At 36.1% G+C, this 17,349-nt stretch overlaps 1 protein-coding gene across 16 annotated transcripts in view; it reads left to right on the top strand.

Moving 5' to 3' along the window:
* Positions 1 to 17,349, top strand: part of MAP2 (microtubule associated protein 2) — a 373,092-nt gene that overhangs the window by 333,142 nt on the left and 22,601 nt on the right. For 11 of the 16 annotated variants that reach the window (XM_069075243.1, XM_069075251.1, XM_069075250.1 and 8 more), the window contains 3 exons: positions 526 to 587; positions 6,074 to 6,221; positions 12,537 to 12,877. In XM_069075243.1, coding sequence (XP_068931344.1) covers positions 526 to 587; positions 6,074 to 6,221; positions 12,537 to 12,877 — 551 coding nt within the window. The remainder of the gene's footprint in view (positions 1 to 525; positions 588 to 6,073; positions 6,222 to 12,536; positions 12,878 to 17,349) is intronic. The other 5 variants (XM_069075249.1, XM_069075247.1, XM_069075244.1 and 2 more) reach the window with 1 other exon arrangement.

Here is a 17,349-nt window from a genome sequence, read left to right as displayed (position 1 = left end):
GTAGTAGTAGTAGTAGTAGTAGTAGTAGAAGTGGTAGTAGTAGTAGTGGTAGTAGTAGTAGTAGCTGAGTAGCTGTAGTAATAGTGGTAGCAGCAGCATCCCAGATTTGTTATGAGGATGAAATGAAAGGATATTTGCTTTACAAATACCATCTCATTTTATCCTCACTACAAATCTGGGACACAGGTGCTATTCTTATCTCTATTTTACACATGAGGAAACTGAAGCAGATAGTGGTTGTGTCTTGCCCAGGGTCATAGCTAGCAAGCGTCTGAGGCTGGATTTGAACTCAGGTCTTCCTAACTCTAGTCCCAGGATTCTACTCCCTGTGCCACCTAACTGCTTATATGTGAGTTGGTGGTACATTCATCCATGTTCCTATATTTACAAGATATCTTTTATAAAACATAAACAAAGTTTCATTGTGCCCTTCTCTATGGACATAACCAGTTGTACTGAAGGTATTATTTCAATATTCTTATGACTTTTAACCATTAATCCTTATTATTGTTGTTGGTCCAACAGCAGCAGGTGGAGAAACTAACCAGGCTTCTGGTATATATAAACAAGCAAAGGATAAATTCTCAGTAAGTAAAATAATTTTCTCCTTATTCCTGATCTGATTCTCCTTTCCTTGAGATATTTTGTTTACTTAATTGTAGCATTATATGAAGATTTTATGCCTTTCCCTTAAAATGCAATCTTAAATCATTTAAACAATGTTGCTCCCTTATATTTGCTGGTGGTTTATCACGCACCCTTTGTGCCCTGCTTCAGAGCATTATAAAAGATAATTGCTAAATAATCTGTGTATAAATATCTTTAGTCTGTTAGTTTGTTTAGCTATATATGTTAGACAAAGTGAGGGAAGGTTTGGAAATGGTGGACTTAACCCATAGAGAAAACTGTTCTGAGTCAGAGAGGTCCCAAGATAGTATTTCAAGCACAAAATAACTAGTTTGCCTATCTCCAGGATCCAATTTGACCAAAGAATTTCTCCCTTTCATTTCTGCTATTCCAATATTATCTTAAGCTGAATAAACTAGCATGAAAAATGGATGTAATCTGGTTACCTGGTATGTCCATGTGGCTTGGAATGGGCACCTGATTCAATCTTACTAGGAGCCATTGAAAACACATATGCTAAAGGTATGTGTACCTATAATGAACAGCCAAGGCCAAGGGCTTTTGTAGGCAGAAGGAAAAGTTGCCTTGTGATTGGCTGAAAAACCACGTGACAAATCACTGACTCCTTAGTCATTGCAGTCTCTTCACAAATTACAACCGTCTTAACTGCTTTTAGGATATTAGTATCCAATCAATCAGTTGGGATGTATTGATTTCTACTTTTTATTCAGTCCTTAAAGCTACCAGATTTTTTTTTTTTGTAGCAAGACTCTATGCATAAATACACAAAAGGGTTGTGACATTACCCTGGGGGAGCTTTTCATGTGAAAACTCTCTCTCCCCCCCATACAGATCTACAACCAAGTGATTTAGGAGATGTCATTCAAGCAACAAAAAGGAAACAAAGGCACATAAGCCCTGAGTTCAAGGCACTTAGATTTTGTCTCAGTCCTAGGGACATTCTTATGATATACAGAGACTAAATGGCTTCCCAGGGTTATACAGCTAGTGTCAGGCAGGTTTTGAATGCATCTTCCTGATTCTAAGCCTAGAATTCTCTCCCCCCCCCCACCCTCCATGTGCTGGTTGTTGTTGTTTTTGAAAAAGAATATTTCCTGTAACACAAATAACATCTTTTTGCTTGGAGGCTTTTAGCCACTTGATGTCATTTATTGGATTTATTCTCACATTAAAAATCTTCACATAAAAATAAGGCATGGTTGAATGAGATAGTGATTTATTCAGATATATTACTTTACAATGTAGCTAATAGTGTCATCTTTATGCTTTGATGAACATTAGACTTTCTATGACTATATTTTGTCCCCAAGACAAGTATCTCAGCTCTTCCATCTTCTGATTGAGCTACAAGGCAGCAGCATCAGGTAGAAAATTAGGCTGAGCTTCATGTCATGAGAACATCTTGTTAACAATGACATTTTTTCTGAATGCACCATTTTTATCTATGATTTACCCCTAATTCCCAGCCTTACCCCACTGATTCCCACTGGATCTTTATTAATGATTGTGACCCCTGGGATCCTTTCTTATTCACATTTTCTAGATTTATGGCAAAGATAGTCATCCTCTGGCACTGAAGACAATGTCATTACTGTATTTTTCTAAACCACACTTTTGATTATGTATGGGAACAGTCAAGTGGGGTGACTTGTGCTGACCCATTTACACTTCCCACACATGCTTTCATGGACGTAGGAGGAGAAGAGACAGTGTCCAATCTGTGAGTGCTCATTGGCTCATGGAAGTATCAATAATGGGCAAAGCTAGAAATGAGACCTTAGTGCCAATCGTGACTTTGATTAAGTGTCAAGTCTTACAAACTTTTTTTGTGGAAGAAAGTATCATTTCTTACAAATTCTTATATTTTTAATAATCTCCCAAGAGAAATGTCCTACTGGCCATAGGTCTCTTCCTGAAGTTGTACATCCTGCACATGCATATAGACATGAACTATCCAGGGACTCTGGTACCTTTAATATTAGCCTTGTGGTTTAAATGTAGTTTCTTTTAGTCTTACTTCAATCCTAGTAATAATAGACAGTAAATCAGTGTGCCCTGTATTTGACAAATGTTCCCAATGGACTATAGAAGCACAGCCTTGAAAGCCAGATGCAATGGCCATCCATATGTTTCTATCATATATAGCCTCTTATATAGTGTCTTAATATGGTGAATTGGCTCATTTTTAAGCATATAATCAGAATATTAGGGATACTGTCCTCTGAAGTAATTAACATGCTAGCAAAATTGCTCATGCAATCCTTTAAAACTACGAAGCACTTTACATACATTAGTTATCTCCTTTGATTCTCACAATGACGGGTAAGACAAGTAGTTAGGACCAGTGTAATTATCAACATATGAACAAACTGAGTATCAGGAAGGTATGATGTAGCATGATATGCTGAAGGGAATACTGACTTTAAAATCAGGAAAAGTTGGGTAGACCATGAGCAATGAATTTCATCAACTCTGAGCCTCAGTTTACACATTTGGGCAAGGGAGATGATATAATACCTACGTCACAGAGTTGTTGCGAGAGTCAAATTAGTAAATTATTTGGAAGAACTGCAAAGCACCAAATAAATGTCTTCAGCTGCTATCATCATCATCATCATCATCACCATTGTTATTACTAACTTCCCTCACATACCTCATCCCCTCCTGACATCATCAGAGATTTCAGCATTCTGTTAAGGAATCTTCAAACACCTACTTATATCCATGTCCAGCTTCCATGTCCAGCACAAAACATCTGGATGCCCTCATGGCCACATCTGAAACCCTACATCACCTGACAACTTTGCCACTTCTAAATTTTTATACTATGAAATGCCACCACCTCTTATGCTCCCTCTCTCACCTTCTCACTGGCTTTCCATACTAACTTAAATACTAACTTAAATGCCCATAACTAGGCACTTAAATCATTTTGTAACCATCACCCTAAATTTCATTATTTCTTTGTCTTTCTTTTGTTCTCATCATTTGAATTCTCTATCCCAAGTAACTACTATTGATTTTCTTTCCTCTTGATTCTGGGCTATTAAGCATTGCTGGAAACAGGCTCAAAATCAAACAGATTTTATTCACTATAAATTTATGCTACATAAGTGTGACTTCACTGTTGCTTAGCAACTCATTTATCTTACTCTTTCTTCATTTCCTTATCCCATTTGCTACAGCAAATGGTTCACATGTTTTTCCCTCCTCTGTGCTACTCTCTTGCTGTCTGTTTTGTTGAGGATATGGAAACAAAGAGAGTCCCCTTGACTTCTCCCATCTACACACCTCTACCCTTCTCAATTTCTTCACCTATTCTCTTCTCCTTCCATGCTATATAGGAGAAAGGAATGGACTTAATTATTTCCAAGGCTGACAATTCTGCCTTTAATCCCAGTTAGGTGACACAGGGGCTAGACAACCAGATCTGGATTCAAGAAGACCTGAATCCAAACGCAGGTTCTGACACACTTAACTAGCTATGTGATCCTAAGGAAGTCAATATATATATATATATGTATATATATATATATATATATATATATATATAATATTACTAAGCAGAGTTGCTTCCTTCCTTCCCCCACCCTTCCTATAGGACCTTCTCTATCATTTTCCCTATATCATCATTATATTGCTTTCTTTTTGGCACCTTCTGACTGGCTTGCAAACACACCTAGATTTTTCCAACTCTGATATTGTCTGCTTTAAACTCTCCTACTTCACTAAGCCACTGCCCTGCCTCTCTTCCCTTTCACTACCAAACTTTAGCTTTCAGAATGCCCTCCAATAAGGCAGAGGTCTTTGTTATTGTTGCCATTTTTACATGAGCATTAAGACGTTTGGGTGTTTACATCCAAGAGTTGTGTCCTCACATAAGCAAGATGCAAGGAAAATCCATTTTCTTCACTTGAAAACACACCATGTTATCTTCAATTCCATAACAGCATCTATACCTATTGCCCAAAATGGAAATTTGTCATTCTAAAATCACCTTTCTTTCCTGTAAAATATTTTTTATATTTTTATGTGAGGGATTCTATATGCTTCATTGTATGCTTTGCCTTATTTTCCATGACTAGAATTCTGCTTTGTCAAAGATTCCTGCCTCCAACAGTCAGGATAAGATCATTGTTTCCTCATTCTGATACTGCTGAAACAGCTCCCTTTTTCAGTTTTCAATTTTTGTGTGACCTTCCTCAATAGATTCACCTTGCCTTATTCAGAATCAGACATGTGATCTATAGGAGATGAAATCAGGAAATAATAAGAAAACAAGGTTTGTCAAAACTGCAAAAGTCAAAAACATAAACAGACTTTAATTTAAAAGAAAACATATTCCAAGTCTCTATTTTTATTATAAAGCTAGTCAATAACCAAAGTATATATATTCTTTCCCTGAAAAATACTTTCCAGCCTCAATTTATCAAAATGTCATCTATATAAGAATAAACTTCCTACTTCTTTCCTTTTTTAATGAATAAATTAATAGCTTATCAGTCTCACATACTATATACATTGATTTTTTTTTCTGATTTACTTAATTCTTCATAAGTAAACATACTTAAGAAAACTTGTCATTTGAGTTTTTAATTGCATTATCCATGTTTAGAATTTTTGCCTAAATAATACTTTTTTTTCAAATCCCTTGGAAAAACACAGACTTTTAAAGCTAAGAAGTAGGGGTACTTGGATATATATGAAAAGAAGATATTTACCTTGTTATACAGGGGGTGAGGAGGAGAGAAAGGAAAACGTTTCGTTTTAGCATGATATAGGCAATGAAAAAATTGAAACCTAATAAATGTGCTAGTCTAATTGCTAGAAAATCATACGCAATATACAAAAACAACTGGATTGTATCAAAGTTAGTCAATCATGGTAAAAGTTCACATTTTTGAAAACAAAAAAAGTTTCACTAAATTATTACGTCAATAATTAGCCTTTGTGTTATGATGTCTACTGTCCTTTAAAAGAAGAAAGCTGGGAGGGGGGAGTGGGAGTGAGAGATTGGGGAGAGGACCAGACACTTCCCCCAGTTCTTATGACTGCACCAAAAATCATACTCCATACCTAGAATCCATCCCTCCTTAACTTCTGCCTTTTAGAATCTTTTAAGGCTCAGCTCAAGTGTCAACTTCTATAAGAAGCCTACTCTAATCTACCCTAATTGATGCTGGTGCCATCAGTCTCTGGTGCCAGTGATTACCTTGTGTTTTCTTTAATTATTTGTGTACATTTTAACCATCTGCCCTCCAATGGAATATGAGTTCGCTGAGAGAGTCAATTTTATTTTGGTCTTTGTGTATCCAAACTAATAAAATAGTTGCTTTATAGTAGACACAATAAATGATTTAGGAATGAATGAATGATGAGATCGACCCAATGGTACATTTGGCTTTGATTTTTTCTTTTTGACTAGGATGGTGTAAGCAAGAGCCCTGAAAAGCGCTCCTCTCTGCCCCGGCCTTCCTCCATCCTTCCTACTCGAAGAGGTGCATCAGGAGACAGAGATGAGAATTCCTTCTCCCTCAACACTTCTATGTCTGCTTCAGTACGACGAACCACTAGTATGTGTGCTTCTATTCTTTTTTTCTCTTATTTTAATGGAAATGTCTCAGGTGGACAGATAATAAACTTTTTTTTGTTGTTGTGGAATCATGTGTTATCTAAACAACTAAATCATCCTCTACTTTTAGTTACTGATTATGATAAAAGTCCTAATCACAACCAACTCAAGTGGTTTTTATTTTTTTAAAATATTGGTCATCAAACATGGTTAGTTAGGCAAATCTACCCAAGGAGAATTGGGTTTGACTTCACTCTAATGCCTGCTGCTTAATTGGTTTATTACTGGTTATTGAGCAAGCTTTTTTCCGTCAAGCATTACTTAATTTTTCCCCCTGCAAGTAGAGGAGTTTATAGGGATTTGTGGTTTATTTTTGTTTTGTTTTGTTTTTGCTTTAGGGAGATGTTCTTTGTGTCTTCTCTAAATGAATTTATCTTTTAAAAATTTGAAAAAGAAATGAAGCTAATGTGTTTTGAGTGATTTGAGCAAATAAATGGTGCTACCCAAGTACCATCTCAATGCTCAATGGAGTTAGATTGCTCAGATATGTTTCCCTCTCAAGTAGATGTCATTGAGCACAAAACATCCATTTGGTTCCAAATTTATTGATGTTATCATTGTGTAGATGTGAATGGGGTAAAAAATTTTTTCTCAAAAAAAAGACTATATGCCATCTGTGGTTTAATATTTTAATATGATAATGCAAATTCAAAAGAAGGAATGAATTTGGAGAACAATAATAGCTAATTATATAGCAATTGCAGATGTGCAAAGCACTTTACATAGTATCTCAATGGATATTCACAATAAATAACTCTGTGAGCTGAATGCTATTATTATTCCATAGATGGGGAAACTGTAACTAAGAGAGCTTAAGTGCCTTGCCCAGGGGCACACATCTACTAAGTGTCAGGCGTGATTCAAATTCAGGCCTTCTTAGACCCAAGTCCAGAATTCAATTCACTACTCCATTGAGCTACCTCAATAGTAGAAATTTTTTATTTAAAATATGCTTAATCTTAACAAAAAACTGATGACAGGATTATAACATGATTGTTTGAACATTAAGATATTTTGATCTCTAATTGAAGTTATAATGGATTATATTATCTGTCTGGACATTAAATTGTTTGCATTCCTTTAGTTTGAGCTTATTATAATAATAACTCATTTTATTATAACAATGTTGGCCTTCATAAAAGACATAAATACAGGGTGTTCCAAAAGTTTTAAATGCTGCTTAAAATTAACCCAAGACTTTTGAGACTCCCTGTATATTAAAACTTTTCCGGCTTGGACAGAACACTCATTGACTAAGAATACAGAGACCCAAATTCTAATCCTGAAATTATAGTTAATTAGATGAGCTAATGTCTTTAAATACTCTATAGCAGTTTCTTCATCTGTATAATCATGGTGTTGGACTAGGTAATTACTCTGACCACTTCCAACTCTAAAACTGCTGGATTCTATGGTAGAGACAGTATAGTGTAGGAGTAAGAGCCCTGGAATTGGAATTAAAAGATATGAGTTTAAATCCAGGCTCTGATACTGTCTGTGAAACCTTGGGGAAAACATTGAATTTCTCTGAGTCTCAGTTCCTTCATTTGCAAAATGAGCAGCTTGAATGAAGGGATGTCTTAGGTTTCTTCCAGCTCTAAAGCTATTATTGTTTATTGTTGAATATAGCCAATATATTTTATTGAATATTTATTTGTACATAATTCATGTCATCTCAGTCCATGAAAATCTACTGTCTTACCTTCAGAGAAAGGATATGTTGCAAAGGGAGGTTGACAAGAGAAATTTTTATAGAAAATATCTGTTAAATCAAGCACATTTTAGAGGGAGTACAATTGGGTTAATGATTTACACCATTTTTAAAGGATTAATATCTAGAAATTTGTATACATGGCAGGCAGTGGAGTAAACAGTGAGAACATTGGCTTAAGATCCAGAGAACCTGGATTCAAATCCTACCTTTGACAATAATTAACTATGGGACTTTGGAGAAATTAATTTAACCTCTGTGAGACAATTTTTGCGTCTGTAAAATGAAAGGGGGAGTGGGGGTTGAGTAGACCACTGTTGAGGTTCCTTATGGCTCTTGATTTCTGATGCTGTAAAAGCCAAAGGAGCAATTCCTTGTATGCAGCAGTGACTGTTGTTGAGTCATTCATTTCATATCTGCCTCTTCATGACACATACTGTCCTTGGGATTTCCTTGGCAAAGATACTGAAATGGTTTACCATTTTCCTTTTCCAATGGATTCAGGTAAACAGAAGTTAAGTGACTTGTCCAGGGTTATACAGCTAGTAAGTGTCTGAAGTAAGATTTGAACTCAGGCCTTTCTGACTCCAGGCCCAGTTCTCTATCCACTGACCTGTCTAGCTGCCCCTATGAGTATTAGTTACTACCCAGAGATTAACTGTAACAATGTAAATAAAAACACATATATGCACATACACATATATGTGAACTAATACAATATAATGGTATAAATATCTATGTACTGCATAGAAGGCATAACATGAATAACAAAAAAGAATGAAGTTAGTTCTAGGTGGCAGATTTGATCATTCCAACATCTAGAATTATCTTCAAGGTACTGACCAAATATGTCATGTTTTTTCTTTAGTCATGCCCCTTGTAACATAATCACCGTCTCTTAAGAATCTACTATAGAAATCTTCTAAAAGTTCACTGTAGAAGTATGTGCATATTGCTACTAAGATACTAACTACACAGTTTTCTGACTTGGCTCAGTTATATGGCCCTGAACTAGGAAAGTGAAGCATAAATCTTCAGAGCTCATTGGACAATAGTGCTGATCCAGTCTAAACCTCTCATTTAAAACTGAGAATCAGAAAGAATGAGTGCTAAGGGCTACTTAGTTGGCTAATGGATGACCTAGAAATTAAATCTTTCAAGTGCCAATTCAATAATCTTTCCTCCAACCATTCTACCTCAAAAAACATCCAGTAAATTAGATTATTTTCTTGAATTGTCTGTTGTTCAGGCATGGTTACAATTATTATCAACATTTATTGTATCAGAGTAGCATTAAGATATTACTCTTGTTATGTCACCTTGAGATCATCAATCTTTGCAATGAGAATTCTGACCTCATCTTTAAAAAACAAATAGCATAGAATGTTCTGAAGTTTTAATATGCTTTGATTTCTCAGTCCAGGGTGATTTTTCAAGTTAGAACACTTCTTTGCATAATTGTCCAGCTCAGTTATTTAGAGAACTGGGGAAGAGCTGACCAGAAGATAGGCAATCTTTGAGAAAACTGATCAACCCGTGAAGGGTTTCAAGAGTATATTAGCAATATCTTGAATTATATTCATAGGCAGCCACCCAAACAGTAACAGGTAATAAAACTAAATTTGTGTTGACTCCATGATCTCATTCCTTTAAGCTAATTCATTCTGAACTATTTAAAATAAAGTTTTTTTCATATCATTTGCTTTTTTTCATCTCAATTTTCTTATGAAATTTGTCCTTATTCAGGTTCTCAGTATTGTAGCATTTTAGCACTAGTAGTGAAAATCACTGGACATCTGGACAGCTAAAGTCCCTTCCAGCTTGAAACCTATGATTCTAAGTTCGAGGGAGAAGAACATACTTTGTCAGGAAATAGCAATACCCAGCAGGTGCAATAGCAGTTAGACCATGTAGCATTTCACCTGTTCTTTTATATTATCCTCTGTCTCGTTGCAGACAAGAAAATAACTCACATTTTGTAAAGCTGTTTGAAAAGGGAAATTATTTCACAGAAAAGCTTCTAGCCAGAGAGAAAGCAAATGCAATGCCATGTAGAGTTTGTCAACAGCTCGATCTGTAAAAGTGTATGGTTTGATTTTTTTACAGCCCAAAGAATGTGAATTTAGCCTTTGTAACCTCAAAGTACGTATCCAAGGAGGTAATGAGTTTATATTTTGACAGACAAAGCTCAAACTACTCCAGCAAAAGTACCAAAGAAATAGTTAAGATATCCTTGAGATTTCAGCATTCTATCATCTGGAAATACAGCACATAGGGTTTTGTCTTGGATTTTTAACTGTCTTGAAGCATAAAGCAGTTTTCCACAAGGTTCACAGTGATTATAGTTAGTAAGTTTTCCCTGGGGCTAAAAATCATTTCAGTAGGAACTGCCCCATGGCTGAGAGGATAACCTGTCTTTAATTAGACTTTCTCCACATTCATACTGTGCTATTGCTGTGACTGGAGATGTATAGCGATTCAGAATCTCCCAGAAGGGAAGACTTTCCCTCCTCCCAGTCTCTCTTAAACAAGTTTGTAAAAGTTGTTAGTTTCTTTACCTAATCAAAAGTCAAGCATTTCAGGTTTGGGCAGGGGTGAGAGGAGGATAGTTTGAGGGAACTCTTTGGAAAGGAGACAAATAATGTGATGTGATATTCTGAAAAACCCGGTGATTGAATTAATTTATCAAAAAGTCTAAAAGGTTTATTAGATATAATTATATTAAAAGTTTTGAAATGTAATTTTTGTGGAAAGCTTTTTAACAAATTGAATTTGTACTCCACAGAAACTAGAAACAATAATAGCTAGCATTTATATAGCACTTTAAGGTTTGCAAAGTGCTTTGTAAATATGTGTGTGTGTGTGTATATGTATATGTATATATGTCAATTGAGCCTCACCACAACCCTGGGAGATAGGTGTTACTATTACCACTATTTTGCTGATGAAGAAACAAAGGAAGACAGAGGTTAAGTGACTTGCTCACAATCACACTGCTAGTATCTGAGGCCAAGGTCAGGTTCCTGACCTTGGGTCCAGTGCTCTAGCCAATACTCCACCCAGAATACTGAACCTAGAGAAGAGAAGATTTAGGAGGAAAACAGAATCATTCTTAAAATGTCCTCTGGTGGAAGAGAGTAGTACAAAGCAAGGTTGCTTACACCTATCAATCATCTCATTTCAAATTAAATTTGTATATTTAAGTAGAGAGCAAGGAACCTAGAAAGTAGCAATGTACTTTAGAGTAAGTTTAGAGTAAGAACATATTTGGATAGGTCATGAAAGCACCATCTGTGCCTGTAAGGATTTCTGGATGGTGAAAATAATGATATCAGCCTCTGGTTCCTTGGGAAGATCAGTTCCTATAATATTAAATTTCTCTAGTTATATAATGGAGAAAAGTATTTTTACCCCCACATCTTTAATACCATTATGGTAAGTTGGAACATTTTTAAACCCTAGGAAAAGAAAGGTAGTATAAGTTTTGAGTCTGTGAGTAACCAGACATCTTTTTTTTTTTTTGTAACCAAACTTTTAGAAAAGAAATTCTTCATTCTTAGATCCCCTAAATCTTGTTTATGGTCTTATATTTTACTCAAACTGTTGGATTTTTAAAAGATCACATAATAAGACTTAAAGGTATAAGAAACTTTAGAAGTTTTCTAGTCCAAACCCTTCATTTTACAGATGAGGAAGCTAAGACCCTTGGAAGTCAAGTAACTTACTGTTGTAGGAGTAGTCTGCCATGGTCCCTGCCATGTGTTTCTATGAAAGGCAGAGCTGAGGCTTGATTAGTCCAGGGGCCTATGACTCTGACGGCGGATATGCTTTCCTGATCACTTAAGACATAAAAAGGCAAGTTTATAAGGAATCAAAGTCAGATTTGATGGATCTCCCTTCCCTTTTTGATAAAAAGCATCTCCTTATGGAGAGGAAGGAGCTGTCTAGATGAACCAATGCTGCATTTTTGCTGAGTTCCTTCCCTTCTACTATTAGTAAACTTCCCTTTGTTGAAGTGCTGGAATCATGCTTGGCCTTGAACACTTGCTTAATGTCACCAAGTGGCAGTACCATGGTTCAGCCTGGGTCTTCTACCTCTAAAATTCTCCCTGTCTTCACCTCTTTTCACCTCTCTTCTTTTCTCTTATCTTATCTCTTCTTTTCTCTACTCTTCTCTCCTCTTGCCTAATTTCCTCTCTCCCCTCCCTCTCTCCCACTCTCAATTGCCATGGAAGCTTTGATTTGCTCCATTTCTTCCCTGGATCATTTAACCATTCATTAGACAACATAGTGATCCCTACTCCCAGGAACTCACTACACCAGTACTGTCCTTACTATGAACACTGATGAGCACCTACTGTGATCAGCTTAGCCCATTGCAGCTCAGTACTCCCAAGCTCAAAAATTCCACCAGCCTCAGCTTCCTTGGTAGCTGGGATTATAGACACATGCCACCACACTCACTTGCTAAAATAACTATCCTGACCTAAAAGGACAAATCCACCTTGGAAAACTGATTTCCATTTTCTGTTGCTTTCCTTCTAGGGTCAGAGCCAATTCGCAGAACAGGAAAAAGCGGTACATCAACACCTACCACTCCAGGGTCCACTGCCATTACTCCTGGTACACCACCCAGCTATTCCTCCCGTACCCCAGGCACTCCTGGCACCCCTAGTTACCCTAGAACCCCTCACACACCGGGAACTCCCAAATCTGGCATCCTGGTGCCCACTGAGAAAAAAGTTGCCATTATCCGCACTCCTCCAAAGTCTCCAGCTACCCCTAAACAGCTACGGCTTATTAACCAGCCACTACCTGACCTGAAGAACGTAAGGTCCAAAATTGGATCCACAGACAACATCAGATATCAACCTAAAGGTGGACAGGTAAGAACTGAATTAATCTGCAATTCTTTACCTTAACCAAACTATTCTTGGGAAATGAGGATGACACCTCACTATATCATAATTTGAAAGTAGAAAAGAAAAGAAGAGGGAGGGAAGGGAAGAAAGAAGGATGATTATAGATTGAAGATTCTTTTTGCTGTAGAGTTTGAAGCCTGCCTGGAATAGCTAGCCTGGAAATAAATATGAGTATGGAAATTAGATGAATTATTTTTGCTCTTGTTGCTGTTATTATACAAAAAAAAGTGTTGAATTTCCCTTTGGAATCACTCATGCAAGCTGGCTGCCTGTAGGAGATTCTTCTTGGCTGAATCTGTTGGCAGAGGGTTGAATAATTTTCACTGCGGTGTAGAAGAGCAGAATTCGATGTCTAATATCAATCTGAGTTGGGTTTTGCTGTTGTTATTTTAGCTGCTGCTCTCTTATTCACTTGACTAGTTCTGATCCTCTATCCCTTTTGTGCAGCTCTTTCCCACCCCAACAAAGAATTTTCTTTTACCCTCTGCTCTTATATCGCTGTTCTCCAGGTACTCTCTTTAACTGACCTGGCCTCAACTCTGTAAATACAGGCTGACGATGTTAATAACAAAAGACTAGCTGAGCACTATTTCTATAGGGTGGAATTCCAGTTTCAGCTCCTTCATTGTCGTTTGTGTTTACTTCGTCATGCTGTTTGACAAAGTCATACTGTTAATCTTTAACCAGAAGGCCTGCAGCTTCTAAGCTGTCAGTACTCTTTCTACTAAACTACCAAGGGATTCTAAGTTGGCTTAGTTCTTTCACATTAACATATGTGCCACATGCTGGGGGAAAAAAATCACTTGGCCAATTTTTCCCTCAGAAGAAGGAATAATGTAAGGATTACTCAATATTATAAAAGCATGTCCTGGGCCCCTGATTGTGATTCTTCCCCATAGATATTACAGTTCTGGTAGCAAGAAGAAATAAAAATACTCGAATGAATGAAGTACTTATGAAACACTTTGTACTAAGCCCTGTGTGGTAAACTCTGGAAGAATAAAAGAAAAAGTGAGCAGTCCCTGCCCTCAAGGAGTTTACTTTCTAAAAAATGAGAAAACATATATAAAAGCATGGCTAAGGGAGCGGCATTTCAGTTTGGGAAGTCGCGGAAATGGTGGATTGGATGGAGCCACTGGGGAGTTGACTGATATGCCCTTTCAGATAGCAAAGGAAGTAGGAAGTATTTATTTGATTAGGGTTCCCAAAGAAAGCAATGGAAAATGGGAGAGAGACAGACAGACAGAGAAAGAGAGGGGGGCAGGGAGAGAGAGAGAGACAGACATAGAGAGACAGACAGAGAGAGAGCACACGTTTATTGTTTACTATGTGTGTGCCAGGTGCTGTGGTAAATGCTGAAGAGGTAATACAAGCAAGCAAGACAGTCAGGAGCTTGCATTCTAACCAGGAGTGGACAATATATAAAAGGGTGCTGGAAGGGGAGAGACAGAAGAGGTCATGGGACATAGAGAAGAGACTGCTAGGAAGTGTCCTAGAGGCCTGAACCCTAGAAAGACAAGGCAAAAAAGCTCACCGCCCATCAGAGTCAGGAAAAAATGAGAATGAGAGGGATAGGTTAAAAAAAATCCAATTCACAAATGTGTAAACATATGAAGAATATGGGATTTTATTAATGTGAAGAATTTTTGGATGGAAATTTCCATTCTCCTTTGCAGATCTGCAAATGACTTGGTAGATATATCCTAGATAAAGCATATGCAGATTAAATACCTTTCTAGGGTCCTAAAAAGTGTCAGAGTAACTTAGGCCTTCCTAACTTCAAACTGAGCACCTTTTTCACTTGCCATGGTGTCTCTTCAACATGAGAAAACTCCACAGATATATATGTCACTTTTCTTGTCTCCCATGATATTTCTCCTTCTTCCTTATACTCTACTTGCCAGACCTTTTTTTCTTTCTTCTAAGGACAGCCTCTTTTACTGTCTCTATATTTTCTTGTGGTCCTGTATCAGAAATTTCAGATGCAAAAAACAAAATAGCCTACTAAATATATTATGCATACAAAGTCACTCCAGGAGTGTTGAAATAGATTTGTGTATTTTTCTTGGGAGTGCCCAAGGGGGATTATTAAACAATCTCAAAGTTTACTTCGATAATTTAAGGTATCAAAAGTCAATCAATCTATAAGCAATTATTAAGCACCTGCTATATGCTAGGCTCTGTGCAAAGTGCTGGGAATACAAAGAAAGCCAAAGACAATTCCTGCCCTTGAGAAGCTCACAATGTAATAGGACTGCTGTCAATTATACATCTCTTGGACCCTGTAACTCCAAGCACAATGCTAGGCACATAGTAGACTCTTGATGAATGAATGAAGGGATGACAGACAATGAATAAATGAAAATTTAATAAGTGCCTACTAATTGATTTATTTATAGCATTATTCTAACTAGGAACTTATAGTCTTGGGTCCTTGAATTTGTTTTTGATAACTATACTTCAATATAACTGATTTCCTTTGAAAAACTAGGCATCCATTCTATGTATTTAAAAACATTTTTAGGAGTTCATGACATCAAAAGAAATGAAGAATTTCTGTTTGTAACTAATAGATGAAAAAAATTCTTCAAAATAAATTCAGATCAAATTTATCTTCATAAAATAATGAATAATAGAGAAGAAAATGTCCACTTAAAATACTATTAAACCAGAATCCACTAGTATATTTGATTTTAGCATAGTCGATTCCAGTTTCCATTAGATCAAAACCAGTAAGTATTGAAAATATCCTAAAATTCTTGCTGTCATGGCAGTTAGCACCTTGTCAGTTAAAAGCACACATACTCAAATGTTAGAAAATATTCAAATTTCAGGTTATTTTTATATTAATATATGATTAACTTCTAACAGTAACTTGAGCTCTTTTACATTATTTGATCAAAAGTAAAATTTTAATTTGAATGCCTTTTTGTTAGGAAAGCATTAGTGATTTTTAAGTTTTCATCATTCTTTCCAGTTTTTGTCATTTTTCTAAGCAGATTCCATATTTCCAGTTTATATCCTGGAAAGTGTTAAGATTCAGCAGAACCTGTTTTTGCTTTTGATCCCAAGATAAGTGTGTGTAACAATCATAAGAAATGTCACTGGAACTAAAAAGATGGTATGATATTTGGGGCATCAATTTCTAGTAGAATGTGACTTGGAAATTTTAAAATAGATTGTTGTTTTCTCAAAATGCTTCTGAAGTGTGTAGAGGAAAGAGAATGATGGGGTATTTCTCTATTAATTTTGTTGGTTATCTTCCAACTTATGTTAGAAATGTACATTTTCGTTTGCTTGATTCCCTCTTTTTATTTGTCTTCTTGACTGAATATTTCAGTATCTGCACTGAACTGCTTTCTACTGTTATATGATACAACACTAGAAAGTACTTAATACAGAGGAGCTCAAATGAAATTATTAGAGATTATCATAATTTTTTTTTAATCTTAGCAAGTCTGGTCAGGGAAAATGATGGAAATTATAGTAAAGCTATAACTATGTAATCCTAGAATATCATTTGGAGACAATTTCTCCTTTCATTCAAGGCAAATATTAACCTGTAAGAAAGTCTAGTCTTAGCTTCCAGGTGACCTGGGAAAAGAAAGAGCCCATCCAATGTGTTAACATTATAATGAATCTTCAGTGAGCACGCAAGATTTGTTTGCTCACTCAGTATATCAAGAGACAGATGGCAGAATTTAGCCTTCAGATTCATTAGACAATTACCTATAAAATTCATTTAACTTGTGAAAAAAGAGAAATGGAAGAAAGTTAAGGATGTGAAATATATTGTGATGGGATGATCCCTTCAAGGGAGAAAAATGGTTTATCTCTGTCTTCTGGAAGCTTCCCTGACCATTGGGATTTTGGAGTTGAGAAAAAGAAAGTGAAGTTTCCTTTCTTGTTTGCTGGTCATGAGGCATTTGACATTTGTTCTTACCTGGTACATCATTATTGCCAAGAAAGATAAAAGGGAATTCTCCCTTTAGGTATGTGCCTTCCTTATCCAATGAATAAAAGTACCTTATTGAAAGGGGAAGAAAAACATAATGAAGACTTTGCAACATGTTGGTTGTACGGTTTTCTTGAAATGCCTCTAAAAGAGAAATGGAGGGGAATGTTGGTGAAAAGCAATGTATATCTGTGATATTCTCAATTTTCATTAAAGCAGTGAAGAACCATTATTGTAGAAATGATATAAAAGAAAAAACAAACTTATTTTTTATGGTGGTCCATGAACATATTTAAGATAATATTTCTAAAGTATCAAAACAGAGAGAAATAAGGGTAGAGGAAAAACGTAGAGGGAGAGACAAGTTAAGAGCAGCCACATTACTTATTAGTCAGATACTCTTCAGTTATAGTCTTTCATTCAAAATTCATTTTTGATCATCTACTTTTTGCAAAACATTGTAGAAAAACATGATTACTAT

This window comes from Petaurus breviceps, unplaced genomic scaffold (genome assembly GCF_028583685.1).
Source record: "Petaurus breviceps papuanus isolate PSGF00001 unplaced genomic scaffold, PetGlider_PUasm1.0 90903, whole genome shotgun sequence".
NCBI lineage: Eukaryota > Metazoa > Chordata > Mammalia > Diprotodontia > Petauridae > Petaurus > Petaurus breviceps.
The sequence above is the reverse complement of the archived record's forward strand: the minus strand, read 5'-3'. Positions and strand labels throughout refer to the sequence as shown.